Here is a 21,011-nt window from a genome sequence, read left to right on the forward strand (position 1 = left end):
ATTTGACATGGGTAACTACTGTATAGCAAATGTTTGTTGTCTGACATTGTGGTAGAACTCAATCCATCTTTATGAAGGTAACAAGCACCACATATAAGTGTTCCTTATAGAACTATCAAACATCCTCCACCCCTTTCACAAGTAGTTGACAAGTTACTTTTGAAGGAATTTAACTGATTTTACACCTCCTTTTAACGTGCTTTTTTTTTTTCTTTTGGTTTGTGGATGTTTGGACATGCATTCCTGTCTAGACTGTAACATACAGACTTCAATATCATGAAAACTTTTGCACATGGCTTATTAATACATGATGGTACAAGTATGGTATAACTGTTGTTATATTGTCACTCCATATTTATAAAGCCACACAAGCATTGTGTCATGTACTAGTGTAACATGCCACCATATTCATTTAGCCCTTTCAAAGTTAAAGTGGTATTAAACACAAAAGCAAACATTTCTTATAATGCAGCTTACCAATTCTCAGATGTGGTAGCTGCATTAGTTTTCTTTTTTTTTTAAGATTTCTTTCCTTATTTTCACCTGGTGAACTAGCCAGTAAGTCTATTTTCCAAAATGGCAAACTGCCCTGCAGATGTAGCAGTTAGAGGCTGATGACAAGCAATTTAACACTTACAGGATCAGCACTTATGTAAAACCTTTTTCCAATTAGAAAAAAAAAATACCGTTTGGTGTAGCTGCTTATAAAGTGTTGGCTTTAGTTTCTTAGTGTATCTAAATATGTGCATCTAACACTACCCTCTCCCTAGACTGACAGTGCTGCTGTCCAAAGGTGTCTCTGCTCCTGTGTAAGCATTTTATTACAGTAGGTGTATTACTGACCAGATTACCATATGAAAATAAAGGGAAAAAAGCCTTACGCTAATGCAACTACCGCACCTAATGATTAGTAAGCTGCAATATACAGTATTATAGTTTTGGTTTTGTGTTTAATACAGTTTACTGAGTTGTGTAAAGACTTATATAGCTCATGAGTGCTGTAGTCTGTAGTGTTCTTTGTGTTCTGGGAGTTCTTTTGTATGTGCTGTGTATGTTGCCTTCATTCTGCACAGTGTGTTCTGTGTATGCTGCCCATGGCTTCGCAGCACCTTCAATCTGGGCACTGATGCACATGTGGAGCCTGGACTCTGAAGACCACTGGAGAGGTTACCATAGAGAGGCAACAATGGCCGCGGGTCCTAGGACTCTGTAGCTCTGCAATGAAAACCTTCTAACTAGTATTATCACAGCATAAGAGTTCCACCCTCTGGGGCATGGGGGAGCTCTGTCCACGGTTAGAGATCAGTTGGCCTTTTGGTTGGCTCTTTCGTCAAAAGAGAAGAGTGGCTTATCGGGCACAATTGGTATTTGAACTTGAGGCCATTTATCTAGGTCCATGATCCCTGTAGGGGCTGGTGCTGGAGGGCACATGCGCAGGCCCACCCAGATGCCATTCTGTGAATGCACACACCATCTTAAACGCTGGCTGACTCTTTCCTGGATTATGATGGGCACAGACACACTCAGGCTCCCTCCAGTGTACAGCACCGCTGGGCTCCAAGGACTTTTAGTGTCTGGACAACAGCAAGGCTTCCCTCTCCATTTTATCAGGTCAAGATTGTGAGTTGGAATGCAGGGACCAGAGTTAATATTGCTTAAAGCCACAGAGTAGGGTCTTTGAAAGCTCCCAAACCTCCAAAGACGTTTGTTTTATTCTTATCCATGGAAGAATCTTTACAAAGACTAGATTCATCTTTATTCCTCCAAAACCGTTTGCGTAGGATGAACAAGCATTTCTACAAGTCGTTTGTTCCAGCACTGGATGCTGCTATGTTATTCCTGAACAAGACCCTAACAATTCCTGTGAATTAGTTCCAGTGTTTTAAGGACCTTTTGAACAAGAGGTTTTCAGCACTCTTTAAGGCATCTATTTCCCTGGTAGGTGCTGCTATACAGCCTTCTTTCTCTCTACAGTTGGTGCCTACCAGGTCCAGTTAATGTGAGCCATTTACATGGCTAAGGATCCAGGTGCCATTAGGGCAGGTTCCTTTGCATGTCAGGATATGGAGTTCTTTCCAGATGTTCTGCCTTTTTGCAATGATGGGCTGGGAGTTCTCTTTTGGCAGCTTTTCAGGGCCTCCTGTAAGTACACATGAGACATATCCTGAGGCTCAAGTGCTGGTTAGCAGACCTCCCCTGCAATAAACCTCTTGAACATGTGCCCTTTGAAGTTAAAAGTCTGTTTGGTAGCATCTTGGATACCTTTATCTATGGGATTACTGGAAGCAAGTGTACCCTGTTGCCCCTGAAAGAGAAGATGAAGATTACAGTACTCAAGTAGTCACCAGTTTAGACCACAAAGAGTTTATTTTCATTCCTCCTAGACCTCAGGTTGCAAGTAAAAATCCAGAACACGGATCTTTAAGAAGTCCAAGGCTTAAGTTACTTCCTAAAGGCTGTATGGACCTGGAACGTTTCAGATCAATGGTTCCAGCACATCATGTCCAGGTGTTACAATCTGGTGTTTCTTCACCTTGCCTCCTCCATGCTTCATGCCTTTCAATGTGCCTTCTGCTGCACGCAGGAAAGCCAGTCTTCCAGCTGCCCTTGAGCAGCTTTTCTCTGAGGTTTGTTGTTCCTGTTCCATAAGGGGAAAGATTGCACTCAAACCTGTTTACTGTTCCCAAGTAAAATGAGGGAGCCTGTCCCATTTCGGATCTAAAGGTTCTCGGCTCGTTCCTTTTGAGTGCAGTTATGTTTGGGGTCTGTCCAGTCAGAGATTCACTCCCATGCGTGAGGTTTTCTGGCTTCGGTGGAAATTAAGGAGTCTTATCTGCCCATGTCTATATTTCAGCGCTATCTGCTCGTTGTAGTTTGTGCTCTTAGTTTGTGGCCCTGTCTTTTGACCTATCCACAGCACCTTGGGTTTACACCCATGCTTTGGGCCCACGGAATCTCCATTGTGGATTATCTGGATGATCTACTCCTGTGAAGCAGTTGTTGCAGACACTCAATTCCAGTGTGCAGCAGACAGTGCAGACACTGCAAAGCTCTTGTTGGTCCTAAACCTCCAAAAGTCAGTGAGTCCTTCTAATGCTTGGAGTTCCTGGCCATGGACAGAACCCTGTCTCGCATTTCCCCCATGAAGAACATCTGTCCCTCTGCTCTAAAGTGGGGCATCTGCAGCTTGTTGTGCGCCCTTTAATTTGCTTATGCACGAGGATACTGGGCTTGATGGTGGCTTTCTTAAGAGTTATTCTGTATGCCCAGTTTTACACTAGACTGTTGCAACTCAACATTCTAGTGACCTGGAACAGATAGATTTGCCTATCTATCAAGAAGAGCCTGGAGTTGGAGTTGGGAAAGTCCTTTTTTCTGATGATCTGCAATCTAATCTAATGTATCTAATTCTGGCCTGTGCAAAAATTAACATTCCGGCCCTGTCCGCAGTGCATATTCGAGATGTGGTGTGCTGCTATATACATGTGCACAAATTTAATCATTAACACCAAATCCCACATAAATAACTTCAAATACATAACCTATAAATTAATGACTTGCGTGCTGGAGGTTCTTTATACAATGCTTAAAAAAGTTATAATCCAAAGCATCAATATTATGTGTGAAACAATGTTCTAATATGTGCTCTGTACAACCCTAAAAATGTTTCTAAAGAAAGAATTAAAAAAAAAAAAAATTCATAATTACAATTATTCAAAATATCTTTCCAATAGTCCTTGATTTGTGATGTGTTCAAAACTCCACACAAGTGATCTCCCACCATCCACACTATTCTCACCTCCATTTTTTTACCTATATATCAAGTAAGTCACTTTCAGCTTCCCCTTTAAGGGGTAGTGAACCTTGGACTCCCCACAATGTAGATATATCAATGGGCTCTAATCCCCTCCAAACTTTATGCACCTTATGAGGTTAGCTTGTAGCCTTTCCAGAGGTACTGGTCCTTAAATCCACCACCTCCCTGGTATAGCTTTTTTTTTTTTTTTTTTTCTTTTTTTTTTTTCCTTAATGAACAGCTGCATATTTGTCCACACTGATCAGATTGTTTGTGATGATTAATTTGTGCACATGTATATAGCAGCGCAGACCTTTTTTTAGACCGTTTTACGGAAGGAAGCACCGATGGTAGCGCAGAACTATATAGGTTTTTTCTTTTATATTCCAGACGTGGAAAATTGGCAGAAGGAAACTTCTGAGTTATCTGCCTCTGGGTGCCAGGGAATGATCTCTTCACTTCGAGGCGTGTCAAGCTCTCTAGCGTAGGTGGGGAATGCTGAACCGTGGATCTCTTGGCCTCTAGGTTCAACAGCAAACTGGATAAATTTGTTGCCAGGTCCAGTTTTTGCAGCGGATGTTCTGGTGACACCCTGGGATCAGTTCCACCTCACTTAAGCCTGTTCCCCTCTTAAGTTCGTTCCTTGCTTGCTTTGCAGGATATAACTGGAAAGAATTCTGGTGATTCTCTTTGCTTTGAATTGACCCAGGGAAACGTTGTATTCATAATTCTTTCCTGGCAAACTCTCAAAGGCTCCTCCTTGCATAATTTAGACCAACTGTCTTGAGGACCAGTATAACAGCCCAATGCAACTTCTGTGGCTTTAACAGCATGCCTAATTAAGCCCAGGTCCTGAAGGTGTGGTGGCTTTCAGAATCGGTCCTATCTACCCTCTTGAAGGCTAGAATGTCGCCTTCCCATAAGATCTACTGCCATACTTGGAAGGCATATTTTGCTTCATCTTACAACATAATTTGTGTGGTGAATTCTGACATTTCTCTGGTTAGGTCTGGATAAATCCTTGGTCCTAAATACTATTATGGTTCCGATCTCATCTTTGGCTGTCTTCTTTCAGAGGCCTATTCTCATTCCATTGGTAAGAACTTTGGAGCAAATGATGGCCTACATTGTTCAGCTTGTGCATATATTGTTGACTTCATCCTAGCTGTGATGGTTTTTCAGAAACTGCGGTTTGAATCTATCAAGGTTATTCCACTCCCTGTCATTATTTATAATGTTGCCACTCTCCTTGCTGTCACATCAGTGTATAAGGTTTACACGGTGGTGGCCCTGTCCTGTTGAGAGCTGTTCTTGATGCTGCTCAGAAGTAAGGCTATTCTGAGGGATCACCTTCCTTTTTACGCATGGTGTTTTCTTCCTTCCACATTAACCAGGTCATTGTTTTTCCATCTTTATGTCTTGCTCCAAATTATCTTAGGGAAATTGCTCTCTATTTGTGTGGATGTGATTAAAACTTTGCAAATTTACACCTCGACCACAGCACTTGTTGGTCAGTCCAACTGCCTATTTATCCTGCCGGAGGGCTCTGTTGAGGGGCAGGCTGCTTCTTGTTCCCCTATCGTTAAGTAGAGTCATCAACTTCTCTTCAAACCTATGACCTCCCCGGGCTCTGTTTTTTTTTTTTTTTTTTTTTTTCTTCCAGAAGTGTCAGTGCCTATTTGGCTTTCGAGCATCAAACTTCAGTTACGCAGATCTGTAAAGTGGCCATCTGGTCTTCTCTTCACAGGTTTGCTAGATAGATGTCCAAGCCTCAGCAAATGCTGCTTTTGGTCGAAAAAAAGGTCCTTTAGGTGGCCTAGTGAGTTTTGAGCCTTTTTTTTCTTTTTGCGGGATTCTCTGGGCCTGATAGCCGCTGTTTATGGTGTTGTCCCACCCCTCATGGGACTGCTTTTGGACATTCAGCTGGTAAAATAATTAACTAACCCTTTGTCCTGAAATCTACGATAAAGAAAATGGAAGTTTTGATTTGCGTGTAAAATTTGTTTCTTGAAAGTACATCACAGTCCCCGCCCCTCTGTCTGCTAACTACATGTATTGCTTTCTGCAAAACTAAAGGCATGTTGGAAGTGGGAGGGGTTAGGTTGGGCTGGGTTTCAGTTTTGCTTTTTGCCATTGTCCAATCAACTGGAGGTGGAGCAAAACCCATTGGTTTAAGAATTAAACTATTCTGTGTCCTGTTATGTACTTCAGAGAAAAGGGTTTTATATAGAAGTCAAAAATCCTACTTTCTAGTTGTGTTATTATTCATAATATACCTTCACTTTTGGATCTTCTTATTACTGACTTTGTCCAGCAATATCTTTCAGAGCCTTTACAGCTGCAAAGACCTTCCCATTACACCTGCTTTTTGACGTTTTCCTTTATGCAAAGTGGAAGCACTGTGAAGGGTCCTTGGCCCCACCTGACAGTGTACTGGAATGTTCCCATTGAAAGTGAATTTGGTAAACATTGGCTTATACCTGCTGTGGATCTTCCAGTGACCCTCCTTAACAGAAAAACAACTGGACCTGTTGAATGTGTACTTACCTTTATGGATTTTACTGATCGGCACCTAGTATCCCTCCTTAAATCCCAGTGTTTGTTCATATGCCCCCTGTGTCCTATGTTGGCTGTAACCCTAATCTGTCAAAATGTTGCAAAATAAATTAGATATCCCTTAAGAAAAAAAAATCTCTCCACTGCCAAGGCAGACACTTTAGTAATGAAATAGGTGGAACAGATGTCTGGAGCCTTGCACTCCAGTTTTGCTGGTTTGTTAGAAACATCTAAGTTTGTGTCCTGCATGGGTCTTCTGTCCATATAGATTGGTAGTGCACTCTCATTAGGGTGCTGGGAGTATGATGCCATATACAAAGAGTATCTGACCTGCTTTGCCTGCTCTTGATACCATATTCAAAAATACACCTGCCTCAGCGTGTGAGGTCCAAGGAAAGATCGGAAAGAGTCTTAACACCACTTCTTCATCTAGTTCTGCAATAAATGCTTCCAGTTACTTAACTTTGACAGCAACAAAAGGCTAAAAAGTCAAAACCATCCAAGCCAGCTGACCTGCATTAAGGTGTGCCCCCATGTCTACATATGGAGGCTGACTGTGAGTGCTTGAGGATTTTTCAGTAGTTTGCCCTTCATGCACTTGTGAGCAGAAAGTCCCCTTATGGGCACAGACTAGTTCCTTGCCCCTGACTGTGTCCTTCATTTCTCTGGGTGCTACTGCACAAATTAATTCACTTTCCTTGTCCCCTATTTTGCTTCTCACCCCTGGGCCCCTTGCTTCATTCCCTCTATGAAGTCGTCCTCTAATGGTGAACTCTTCTATCTTGGTCTTGAGCATCAAGCCCTGGTTGTGTTAGCAAGTTCCCCAATCTGGTAGGGGGCTTGGTCTCATCCAGTATCAAATTTGGACATTGGTCATGCAGGAAGCTCTTGGGCTCCAGGCAGTCCTCATTTCTGTTTTTCTTAGAGCCTGCTAATTGTTGCTTCTCAGTTGGACTGCTTTTGGATGTCTCAACAATATCTGAATTTGTGTCCCCAAATGGACAAGGAATAAAACAGGATTTATACTGATTGTAAAATCATTTTCTTGGACTCCATTGAGGGACACAAGTGCCACTCCTCTGTTTTGTTCTTCCTCTTGGTACTGCTTGCTACAAACTGAGGCATCGTGGATAAAGGAGGGGTTATCGTGGGCTAGCCGTTAAATGTTTGTTTGGCAGTGAGTGTCCAATCCTCTTGTAGTTGGCAGCATAACCTGAGGGTATCTGAATTCCTATATCCCTCAATAAGAGCCAAGAAAAGTTTTTTTACAGTAAGTGCAAAAATCCTGGTTTTGTGATTACACCATCCATTAGGTATTCTGGCTAATGTGGGGTTCTGTCCTTGGAAAAAGGTTGAGTGTAATGGACGAGCAATTTAAGGTTTAATCTGGTAATAGAATTTTTTAATACATTACTCTCTTAACATTCATTTTTCAAAAATTACCTATGAGGGTTTCTAAAACTTACTGATTTATATTTTTTTAGAGTCTTTCTGAGCAAGAAATACACCTGAAAGCTCAAGTGAAGGAGTTAGAGGTTAATGTAACTGCTAATGCACCTGACAAGAACCAACAAAAACAGATGGAAAAAAATGTGGAAATGTTTAAGAAAGGTATGTGTTTCTGTATTCTCTTTACTATTAAACTACCAGAGCAGTGTTTTTTTGTTAATTATTTTAGGCCTGGAGATTAGTTAAAACCCCCAAATAGTATGTTTTATCAAATTCAATTCCCACTAAGAGCATGCATAGGTGTTCTCCTCCTGAATGTGCAAAACCTCAAAAAAACAGCTCATAGGATAATCTGTTTCCACCAGTGTGTTTTATGCAATAAATGTTAAAATAAAATTTCTTAATTGTCCGTTAAGGGTCACAGGGTTAGAGGTATGGATTATTCTGTTGATTGCAGGACACTTTGACTCTGGCAAACAAATAGCTGCTGGTAAGTTATAAGCCCTTCCATTGCCACCATGTTAATTGCTAGTGTCGTAGGAAAATGGGCATCTTTTCCCCTCAGAGGAAACAAAATCTATTCCACTTTACTAGAAGGGTTCTTACTAAAGTTTTTTTGGATCAGGAGATCCCCCGCAAAATACTGGCAGACAATTTTCATTCTTCTGCAAGAAAGCTATGCATAGTGCAATCTTAGATTTAACAGCACGATAATGACCCTATGCACAAGTTGATCCTCCGGTGGTTACAGCAGAAAAAGGTGAAGGTTCTGGAGTAGCCATCACAGTCTACTGACCTTAACCACTTTCCCACCGCCCTGTAGCAGAAGTACTTCTACAGAGCGGCGTGATTTGCATTTCCAGGTAGGGGGCACTCGCCGTCCTATCCTTCCCGCTATTTGCACAGCAGAAAGATGCAAAACAGCATGTCTCCCTAGTAAAACACAGAACACAGTAAAACACACAAAGTTAACCCTTTGATCGCCCTAGATGTTAACCCCTTCCTTCCCAGTGTCATTAGTGCAGTGTCTGTGCTTTTTATTTGCACTGAGCACTGTTTAACTGTCACTGACATCCCGAGTAACACTCAGTCAGTTCCCACCCAGTGTCAGAATGCCCGCTGAAGTCCTGCTATAAGTTGCTAATCGCCGCCATTACTAGAATTAAAAAAAAAAAATAAAATGCCAGTATATATATATAACGCCCTTTGTAGACGCTATAACTATCACGTAAACCAGTGGTCTCCAAACTGCGGCCTGTGGACAGAATATGGCCCTTTGCTTGCCTCTATCCGGCTCTCAAGGTATTATTCCTCCCACTGACACCAACAAGGAGGCACCATTTCTTTCACTGGCATCCATCTATGGGGCATTTTGCCTTCCACTGACACCAATGATGGCGCACAATTCCTCCCACTGATATAAACAATTAGGTACTATTCCTCCAACTAATACCAATGATGGGGCACTATTTCTCCCACTGACATCAAAGATGGGGCACTATTCCTCCCAGTAATACCAATGATGGGGCACTATTGCTCCCAGTAATACCAATGATGGGGCACTATTCCTCCCCCTGACACCAATGATGGGGCACTATTCCTCCCCCTGACACCAATGATGGGGCACTATTCCTCCCCCTGACACCAATGATGGGGCACTATTCCTCCCCCTGACACCAATGATGGGGCACTATTCCTCCCCCTGACACCAATGATGGGGCACTATTCCTCCCCCTGACACCAATGATGGGGCACTATTCCTCCCCCTGACACCAATGATGGGGCACTATTCCTCCCCCTGACACCAATGATGGGGCACTATTCCTCCCCCTGACACCAATGATGGGGCGCTATTCCTCCCCCTGACACCAATGATGGGGCACTATTCCTCACCCTGACACCAATGATGGGGCGCTATTCCTCCCCCTGACACCAATGATGGGGTGCTATTCCTCCCCCTGACACCAGTGATGGGGCGCTATTTCTCCCCCTGACACCAGTGATGGGGCGCTATTCCTCCCCCTGACACCAATGATGGGGCGCTATTCCTCCCCCTGACACCAATGATGGGGCGCTATTCCTCCCCCTGACACCAATGATGTGACGCTATTCCTCCCCCTGACACCAATGATGGGGCACTATTCCTCCCCCTGACACCAATGATGGGGCGCTATTCCTCCCCCTGACACCAATGATGGGGCGCTATTCCTCCCCCTGACACCAATGATGGGGCGCTATTCCTCCCCCTGACACCAATGATGGGGCACTATTCCTCCCAGTAATACTAATGATGGGGCACTGTTCCTGCAACTAATACCAATGATGGGACACTATTCCTCCCCCTGACACCAATGATGGGACACTATTCCTCCCCCTGACACCAATGATGGGGCACTATTCCTCCCCCTGACACCAATGATGGGGCACTATTCCTCCCCCTGACACCAATGATGGGGCACTATTCCTCCCCCTGACACCAATGATGGGGCACTATTCCTCCCCCTGACACCAATGATGGGGCACTATTCCTCCCCCTGACACCAATGATGGGGCACTATTCCTCCCCCTGACACCAATGATGGGGCACTATTCCTCCCCCTGACACCAATGATGGGGCGCTATTCCTCCCCCTGACACCAATGATGGGGCGCTATTCCTCCCCCTGACACCAATGATGGGGCGCTATTCCTCCCCCTGACACCAATGATGGGGCACTATTCCTCCCAGTAATACTAATGATGGGGCACTGTTCCTGCAACTAATACCAATGATGGGACACTATTCATCCCACTGACACCAATGATGGGGGCACTATTCATCCAACAAATACCAATGACTAGACACTATTACTCCTTCCACTGACTGACTATAAGCACTATGTCATTTTTTTTCTTTCTACTACTGACTCTGGGACATTTTCTACATTGGACACTCCGGCCCTCCTAAAGTCTGAAGAACAGCAAACCGGCCCTTTGTATATAAAGTTTGGAGACCCCTGACATAAGCCAATTAATTTACACATATTGGTCTTTTTTTTTTTTTTTTTAGAAAAGACATGTAGCAGAATACATGTTGACCTAAATTTATGAAGAAATTAGATTTTTTTTTTTTTAATTTACCAGATGTTTTATAGCGCACAAAATAAATGAAGAGGTGATCAAATACCACCAAAAGAAAGCTCTATTTGTGGGGGGAAAAAAGGACATAAATTTCATTTATGTACAGAGTTGCATGACTGTGCAATAGTCCCTCAAAATAACAGAGCGTCAATCAGGAAGGGGGGTAAATCCTCTGGAGGGCAAGTGGTTAATACCATCGAGTCACTCTGGGGAGATCTCAAACGTGCAGTTCATGCCAGACAACCAAAGATGCAACAATGACCCTATGCACAAGTTGACCCTCCGGTGGTTACAGCAGAAAAAGATGAAGGTTCTGGAGTAGCCATCACGGTCTTCTGACCCTAATACGATCCAGCCACTCTGGAGAGATCTCAAACATGCAGTTCATGAAAGATGACCAAAGACTTTCCATAACCTGGAAGCATTTTGCCAGGACAAATGGGCAGCTATATCACCTGCAAGAATTCAAGGCTTCATAGACGGCTATCACAAAAGGGGCAATATACAGTATTAAGAACCAAAAAAAGGGATTGTTTCATTTGTCTACTTGTTGCCATGTTTTGTTTTTAGGATTGTGCCATTCTGTTATGACCTGCAATTGATTATGAATTCCATAAGAAATAAATGTGCTTTTGCCTGCTCACTCTGTAGCACAGTTGTACAAAACTATATGCTGTACACATCTAAACACAGCGTTTTAGACACCCATGTGAATGAGCTGTTAAAGTAATGCTTTCTTGGTTTTTGATGTGTTCTACTGGAGTGTATTTTAGACAGATGATCGTGAAGAAAATTATCTTCTTCTGTTTGCAAATTATCCATTTTGTTTGTATTTAATAAAGAATTTGAGAAGGCTGCAGAAAAAGCTGGAAAAATTGATGCAGAAGTAAAAAGGCTTCATAAACTAATAGTTGACATTAACAATCACAAGTTGAAAGCCCAACAAGACAAGCTTGATAAGATCAACAAAGAAATTGATGAATGTGCATCTTCCATAACAAAAGCTCAAGTGTCCATCAAGACAGCCGATAGGTATGTAAGAGGTCACACGAGTACACAAGCTATGATTTTTTTTTTTTCTCCTTCTTCTTCCTTTAACGTTGTATTACAGCTACATTAACTCGGGTGCAATCCTTCCATGTTGTGACTGCCCATTTTTTGTCAATTGATTTAGACTGGAGCTCTAGTATAAACAGACTGTCCACTTCAACCTCGATTTTCTTTTTAAAATTTTTTTTTTTCTTCTTTTTTTGGTGATTATTTATAAACGCAAAAGGTATACAAATCATATGATATCCAAAACATATGGGATCCATTGCCAATATAATGCATGGAATAGAACCGAAAGATATTTCCAGCATAAATCAAGTTAACTATTATCAGTTAAAAACTATTCAAAATGCTCGGCATACCCTAAACATTCCACATAAAGCCACTGATACTTCAGGCAGTATTGTGTCTTTAAATATCCTTTAGGAACATAATTTGGCGGGTGGGAGAAACAGAATAAGAGGGTAGAGACGTCCAAACAGAAGAGCAGGGAAAAAAGACTAGGATGATCAAAGATGGGGGAAGATAATATCAGAGAAGGGGTGAAAAGGAAGTTTATAAAAAAAAAAGGGGGATCCACTCCCCTCCATATGGGGTCAAGAATCAGAAAGCAGATGTCCTTATGAAGCCTCCAACAGTTCCTTATATTCAGAAATATATAAGAACTAGTGCCAATAAAACCATGTCAGAAATTGTTTGCAAGAGCCCTTTTTAGTCGTTATTAGAGCTTTCATCTTGTGAATATTATGATTAGCCATTCACATGGCAATGGAGGGAATCCACCGTTGTTTCCATGAGTCTGGGATACATCTCTGTGCTGCATTGATTTATATTTGGTGATACTGAGTGTTGAAAAGATGAGCTAGGAAAGTTATGATGGTGCAACAGGAAGAAGGCAGGGGCTAATAGGAGCTCGTGGTTCGAGGTGTGCCGCATTGCCTAGAAATTTACAGTTTCACAAGAGTATAGTATGTCCCCTATGGCAACGGTACACCTCCAAAATAATTCTAAACTGTGGAAACATTTTGTGTAGTTTATGTGGTGTGTATGACCATCCCGTTTGTTCTAAATACCAGGAATCTAGTTTTAAAATAAAGATGGAGGTTTAATTTGTGAAGTGTAGTAATCTGTCAGTTCTGGTAATTTGAGGATAACAGTCCCATTTAAATATATATCCCAAACCCTATTTCAAACCATCGATCCCCTTGAAATAAAATAATCAAAATGTAAAACATGCCACTATTGGTCATGTCACTGTGTGTTTTTGTTTTTTTGCGCTTGGTCACATGTTCTAGCAGAGGTCACAATCTGCACATCTGCCTGAACTCTTAATTCTGCTATTCATGTCATATCTTGTCTCCAAATATCACCCAAACCATCCTCTCCGCTCCTCCTATGACCTCCTGCTCTCTAGCTCTCTTGTCTCCTCCTCCCATGCTCGTCTTCTTCAGGACTTCTCCAGAGCCTCCCCCATCCTCTGGAATTCTTTACCCCAGTCTATCCGACTATCACCTACTCTGCCCACTTTTTGGCGTTCTCTGAATACCTATCTCTTCAGGGAAGCCTATCCTGCCTTCAGTTAGTAAGGTAATCTCCTCTTCCTCCTATCAGTTCATCCCCCACAGTTTATTACCTTTTGTACCACCAGCTCCTCCCTTTTAGATTGTAAGCTCCAAGGAGCAAGGGTCCTCCTAACACTCTTGTATTGAACTGTATTGTTGCTGTATTGTCTCCCTTTTATATTGTAAAGTGCTGAGCAAACTATTGGTGCTATATAAAGCCTGTATAATAATAATAATAATTTTTTTTTGTGGGGGGTGGGGGTTGCAAGTTTACCTAGAATCAGGTTTGACCCTTTTGTTACTAGAGCAGTTTTTGCGGGGTTTTTTGCACACGTTTAAAAAAAAAATCATTTTAGGCCTCAAGATTCCATAAAACCCCCAAACATATATTTTCTGGAAGCAGAACCCTTTGAAAATAGTGGTAATTCCAATTTTTTTACGTAACACGATATTGCTGCAAAGGTCTAGGAAGTGTAAAATTTTAGTAAAAAATGCACTAAAGTGAATTTTAGGGCAAACACAAATTGCCGCTCCTTTTGGTATAATATCAAAGAGGTTGTGCCGAATAAATTGATACCCAACATGTCAAACCTTAAATTTGTCTGCACCTGTGAAATGGCAACAAACTTCAGTACCCTATATTTTCTATAGGCTATGCTTCAAAAGCCCCCATAGGTCATCAGTTTAGCATTACAGAGGTGGTCTTGTGCTAGAAATATTGCTCTTACTCTGGCGTGCGTGGCGATATGTAACGTGTATCACAATCAATGTTGTCATGCATAGGTGCTCCTCACTCTTGCTTTTTACATTTGTATGTGGGGGTGGGAGCCTTTTTTTCTTTAAGGGGGGCAAGTTTTTTTGGGGTTTTTTTGTTTGTGTTTTTTTTGCTTTGGGTGTAAGTTAAATTTAAAAAAAAACCAATATTGGTTAAGTGCTTCACATGAAAAATGAAATAAGTAGGTGCAATGACATAAAAATACATATAAAGTGACCACACTGTATTGAAAGGTATTGATAACTAATGTTAAATAATCCCCTAAAAAAATATATAAGTGCCAAGTGCTGAAAGTGCAAAACAAAATACAATATATGCACAGTGAAATAATACACAATAACATTGCACACTCTATGTATACTGTGCATATATTGTATTTTGGCACAGTCTAGTCAGCAAACGCATGACCTGTTTTGCACTTTATTGTGGATCTTCCTTTTAACCAATATTCATACACATACTGAGCACTTTCCACTTTCAGTTAGAGTGTGCAGTGTTATTGTGTATTATGCTTACTGTGCATATATTGTATTTTGGCACGATCTAGTCAGCAAACACATGACCTGTTTTGCACTTTCAGCACTTGGCACTTATATATTTTTTTAGGGGATTATTTAACATTAGTTATCAATACCTTTCAATACAGTGTGGTCACTTTATATGTATTTTTATGTCATTGCACCTACTTATTTAGTTTTTCATGTGAAGCGCTTCACCAATATTGTTTGTTTATGTCATACATCCTGTGGTATTGGGAATAGGTGGTAGCAGCTTGCATATATTTGGGGTTGTGTGTGTTCATACCAGTGGAGCGCAGGGGGATTATATATTTTTATATAACTTAAACTATAACATCTCTGCTTTAACTTTTTTAAAGCTTGCCTTTCGGTAAAATAAATATCTCTGAAATGTGCACTGTTTAGGAGATATTCGCATGTTTTGCAGCTGGTGATGTCACCGGCGCATGCACACTGCGCTCTGAATTGAGGGAGCAGTGAACGTACCATCAATCTGTAGCTCTGTGTCATGACTGCCATGTCTCCCATGCGCATGCATGTGAGTGACATCTTAGCTTGACCATTAAAATGGCCAGAGCCCGCAAACCCAGAAATTAGACTGAGTAAAGATGGAATCCCTGTCAGCAGTGACAGCATGCTGCTGGAGAGCTTCGTTTACAGGCAAGTCTTTCATAATGTGTTAGTATGCGATGTATACTAGCACATTACGCCATTGACTTGCAGAAGGACCAGATTTTTTTTTCTTTAATTTGACTTTACCACAGTTTTAATAACCTCCTCTTTCTTAAGCTACAAACTGTCAGTATTATGATTTTGGCACATTCTTTGCATCACAATGTAAAAGCCACGTTTTAGATCTATCTGAATTTGTTGCACAAGTCTGTTAGAATCAAAAGTGTTGCAAATGCAAATGAATTTGGCACAATATATGAAAAAGGGAATTAATGGCAAAAAAGCGGCACAGCAGCTTTATTGAATTCCCTCCTGTATATTTAGGTAACTGCAGCCTTTTGTATAACCCCAATTCTATAATTTTGTTTTTTTTAATCTAAAAAGCACATAAATGCTGATAGATTTCAGGGTTTTAAATATTCACTGGCATTTTATGAATAATTATAGGGCTCACGTGCACCCCCTAACCGGAAATGCAAAATTGTGTGGGTGTGCGCATGCGATTTTGCACACCCCTGCTGCCCTGTAGCAGTATTTCTGCTATAGGGCAGCGATTAATATGGTTTCCTATGGGACACATTCACATCTATGCTTTTTTTCTTTTGCTTTTTTTCCAGGTGCTGAGATTTTGGAAAGGGTCGGAGACTTTTTTTTTTCCAATGCAAAACAGTGCGTTTTTGGTTCAGTAGACTTCAGTGTAGATGCTGCAGAAAAGCATGTAGTGCTTTTTTTTTTTTTTTTTTTTTGATGAGTTTTAGATGCGTTTTGTGTTCTTTAATGTGCCCAACAACAAATTGGCCAAAAAAAAGCATAAAAAGGCAAAACGCATCAAAAGAAGTGTGAAAAACACACTGCAAAAAGCACTGCAGAAACGGATCTAAAGCAAACTGCATTGGTTTGAACCAAGCCTAAGAGAGCATTCTTCAGGTTTAAAATGATAGAAATGTTCATCTAAATGACTTGTAGATGAGATTTATAATTTTCTTGAGTTTAACAGGCATTGTCTTCTGAACCCTAGAAGTGCTCTTAGAGGTACATGTCCCACTGGCTGAATGTGAAATAATCTATACATTCATTTAAAGCGTAAATGTTGCTCTTGAAGACTCAGTCTAGATAGTCATTTAGCTATCTGTATTTTTCCTGTGTTCTCCAGTGCAGGCAGTGTACATTTTAGTTGTACAGTACAGGCCACAGGATCTTTATTCTGATCATGGATTATATGCAGATATCAGCAGTTAATTGCTGAAAGAAGCTTACCTTGTTTATATGAAGGTTTTTGCTTTGAAATTCTCTTCTATCAAGATTCCTGCTTACATTTCCAGTTGTTTGGTACAAGTATTGCTATTGCTCCTTTGCAGCCTGCTTTTCAATGACTTACTGCACATATGCACACCATTCTCTACCTCTTGGCATGCTTCTCTTAGCTGACACCAAACTCCCCTGGCTTTCACTGTTCAGCACAGAAATCTCTGGATGTTGCATGGGTTTAGCCGCATATCGTACTGGGCACAGAAGGTTTCACTGTTCCTTCTCCACAGCAGCAGAGGTTGTGAATACCTCTCTTGGGACATTTTACGCTTCACAGGGCAGGGGGTCAGGTGGCCTTGCTAGCTCAGAATCGGCACAGACTGTAGTTCCAAATAGGATCAGTGGTCTTTCTCCACAGGACCTAGTATGCAGTTCAGACAGTGCCCCCCAGTATGTTGACTTGTCTGTATCTGTGCACTCTACTAGCCTTTTGGCCACACACCCTTCCTTCTTATCTGGGGAGGTGTTTTCTGCCAGAATGTCTTATTTCATGGGTCGAATTTCTGTCTTTTTTTTTTTTTTTTTGGAGGCCCTAGCTAAAAGAGGTCACAAACAAACCCCTCCGTCTCCCCTGCTAAGTTGATCTCAGGCTTTGCCTTTGCTCAAGATACGACTGAGGGCAGAGGTAGATGAGGAAGTTTTATCCTCTTCTAAGGAATTGGATCAGGATGAGAGACCTTCAGCTGAACCAAGTGAATGGTTTCCTTCACTAACAGATGTGCCCTCCATGAGTTCTGTATAAAACGGTAGCATTTTCTACATACAGGATACACCAGTGTGTTCTGGCAGCGATACAGGGACTTCATGCCCTACTCTCGGTACAAATAGTCGGGCTAAGTGCTGCTCAGCCCTTCACAGGAAGTTTGAATTCTCTGAATATGTATAAGGTTTCCTCCAATTAGCTGATTTGGGAGATCATGACGTCATCCTCTCCACCTCCGTCATGCAATCCCATTGTTATCACCAACTAGAGCTTTTACCTGTGGTCTTGCGCTACAGTTTGAATGGCTTGGCAGGTACACTTTGCCATATTTGGAGGATGAGCTTTCTCCCCCTACATATGTGGAGGATTCCGTCTGTCTCAAATGTTGGTCTAAAGAACTGCTGTGCAAGAAATGCTTTTGAGTGTCTGCCCTTTGAGGGGGAGAGCCTTTTTGGCCCCCTTTGATAAATATATCAAGGAAATTACAGGGGGTAAGAGCATTCTCTTTCCACAGGAAAAGACTGGTACATCTGTAGGTAGAGCTTCTACTCCAGAGGCTAGGAAAAGTTAGGATATCCTGCTTCCTGCATGATGCATTTCCATCTGCCTTTTCAGACAAAAATGCAGAGAGTACATTGCTGCAGTTTTGCTGCCATCTTCTACTATTTGCCAGACTAATGCTAACTGGTGGAGATGCACGAACAGAGATGAGGAACCTAACTTTGAAGGCCCTGCTCTCTTAGATCAATTACAGCTGATGCCTGTGTTTTGCCCCATTGTTTTGTGTTGATGCTCTTGTGAATGATAGTCGACAAGTCAGAAGAATTGCCTTCATCTCTTAGCCACAAAATCCTGCTCATGTGCACAAAATGTGGTCTGCTGAACGGGAATGTGAGAAACGCCTTCTGTGCATGCCTTTTGATCATGAATGCCTTTTTGTGAAATCCCTGGATAAATTCATCAAGAAAGCAACTAGATGAAAGGTACGCCTACCCCACAAGAAGAAAACTTAAGTCTCCTACCTTTACTCAAAGAAAGGATTTTTCCAGTTTTCCCCAGATGTCAACCTCCAAACCAAGGTTTAAAGCGGAGTTCCACTCAAACACGGAAGCTTCGCTTATTTGCCTCCTCCTCCCCCTCCCCCTCTACTGCCATATTTGACATATTTTGAGTGAGCCGGAAGTTCGGCCCTCTCCTTCCTTCCGCAGTCTCCTTGCAACTTTCACAGGTCCCAGAATATTGCCAGACCAATCGGGAGGCGCAGCGCAACTTGCGCATGCTCAGTGGGCACCAGGCTGTGAAGCCACAAGCTGTCACAGCCTGGTGCCCACAGTTGAGATGCCTGCACCATGGAGGAGAGAATGGACTGCAAGGCTGAGAACATCGCTGGACTCTGGGACAGGTAAGTGTGTGTTTATTAAAAGCCAGCAGCTACAGTTTTTGTAGCTGTTAACTTTCAATAAACACAAAAACTTCTAGAACTTCGCTTTAAAGTGGTATTAAACCCAAAATTTGATTTATTGTAGCTTACCAATCATTCAGTGTGCTGACTAAATTGGTTTTCTTTTAGTCTTTTTTTCCCTTTTTTCACCTGGTGATCTGGCCAGTAATACACCTATATTAGAGTGCCCCCACTCTGGATGAATGTGCACAGGGGCACCTTTGGACGACAGCATTGTCAATCTGGGGGAAGGGAGTGTTGGCTGTACCAGCAGATTTATATAAACTAAACAAATTGAAGCCAATCTCCAGTTGACACTTTATAAACCGTTACAGGAAACAGTTTTTTTTTGTTTGTTTTTTCCTTTTGAGATAAAGATTTCACATAATTAAAGAGAAGCTAATCATTGTAAGAACCCCCTGTCAAATGGTAAATGGTTTCTCTCAACCCTGATAACATCTGTAGAACAGTTTGTGCTATTGAAAAACAACAGACTTACTGGCAGGATCACCAAGTGAAAATAAGAACCTAAAAAAAAGGTAATGCAGCCATCACATCTATGAAATGGTAAGCTGCAATGTAATACATGTTTGCTCTTGGGATTTATACTTCCTTTCGTCGCATGCCCTGGCTTGCCAAGCCTTCCCAGAAGCTCCCCTCAATGAAGTGGTGCCTTACTTGTTCTTTGCACCAGTCTGGATATGAAATGTCCTGACCCTCTGGGTCCAATCTATCGTTTCAAAGGGCTATGAAATAGTTTCTTTCCCTACTCCTCCTTACTTTTTACCTTCCAAGTGTCATGCGTCAGACCAAAGAAAGGCAAATTTAATTGCAGCCTGGCATCAACTTCAGGCATAAGTAGTGGTTGTACCAGTTTCTTTAGATAAATGGTTTCCAGGTTTCTATGCAAAGTCCCAAAACTAAATGGGGACATCTGCCCAATTACTGGACCTAAAATCCCTAAACAGACTTACTACTAAATGTACTAATAATGTTTCTGGAATCTACGAGATCTGTCACTGCTTCCGTCAGACAAGGGAATTTTCTTCATCAGTAGACATACAAGGTGCCAGTCTCCATATTTATTTCATCACGCCACTGCTTCCTTACAGTGATAATAAAAATAATTTAAAAACATGTCATACTTACCTGTTCTGTGCAGTGGTTTTGCACAGAGTAGCCCTAAACCTCCTCTTTTCAGGTCCCCCGCCAGCATTCCTGGCCCCTCCCTCCTGCCGAGCGCCCCCAGAGAAAGCCGCTTGCTATGGGGACACCCAAGCAGGCCCGCTCCTGAGCTGCTGTTCTGTGTGCCCACTCACACACAGCCGTGACTCGGTTCTGCCCCCTCTCCATCTTCATTGGTTCACTGACTGACAGCAGTGGGAGCCAATGGCTCCCACTGTTGTCTCAGCCAGTAAGGGGAGAGAGTCCCCGGAGAGCTGAGGCTTTTGTGCACATTGCTGGATTGTGATGGGGCTCAGATAAGTATTAGGAGAGGGCTGCTACACACAGAAAATGTACCTTTATGCATTGAATGCAAGAAGGTAAAAAAACTTTAAGCCTTTACAAGCCACTATAATTTTGCTGTTGGTGACCAGCACTTTCAGTTTGGGGCACTACAATTTGGGCTCACAAACCGACTGCTTGGACAACTTCCTGCTAAAAGAATGAGGGAAATCCTCAAGATGAGGATTAAGGAGACCCAATGGATCAATCGCCCAATGCCTCTGTAAAGTCAAGCGAAGATCTGACATGTTGGATCCCCAATCCTGCCGTGGAACTGGGGAAGTTTTTCCTTCACAGGACTTGGAACATGTTAACGAGAGATGTCTTACAAGCTGGAGAGGGTGTTAACAATTCCTTGGCTGTCCAGAGGACACTATTCTCACAATCAAAACCTACCCATTAACATTTTGGAACTGAACGTTATCAGGCAGTCTCTGCAATATTTTACCTTCCTTCTACAGGGTCATCTAGTAAGAATACAGTCAGATTATTCCAGAACAGTGGCCTACACAACACCAGAAGACTAGCAGCCCTGAAAGATACAAGTTTAATATTT

General features: G+C 42.0%; 1 protein-coding gene across 1 annotated transcript in view; it reads left to right on the forward strand.

The window, feature by feature from the left end:
- The window catches only part of SMC4 (structural maintenance of chromosomes 4), a 109,254-nt gene that overhangs the window by 70,085 nt on the left and 18,158 nt on the right, over positions 1 to 21,011 (forward strand). Inside the window, exons 17-18 of the mRNA XM_089675438.1 lie at positions 7,837 to 7,963; positions 11,763 to 11,952. Coding sequence (XP_089531564.1) covers positions 7,837 to 7,963; positions 11,763 to 11,952 — 317 coding nt within the window. The remainder of the gene's footprint in view (positions 1 to 7,836; positions 7,964 to 11,762; positions 11,953 to 21,011) is intronic.

Source organism: Staurois parvus, unplaced genomic scaffold (genome assembly GCF_062004578.1).
Source record: "Staurois parvus isolate SC_StPar_1 unplaced genomic scaffold, SC_StPar_1.0 ptg000155l, whole genome shotgun sequence".
NCBI lineage: Eukaryota > Metazoa > Chordata > Amphibia > Anura > Ranidae > Staurois > Staurois parvus.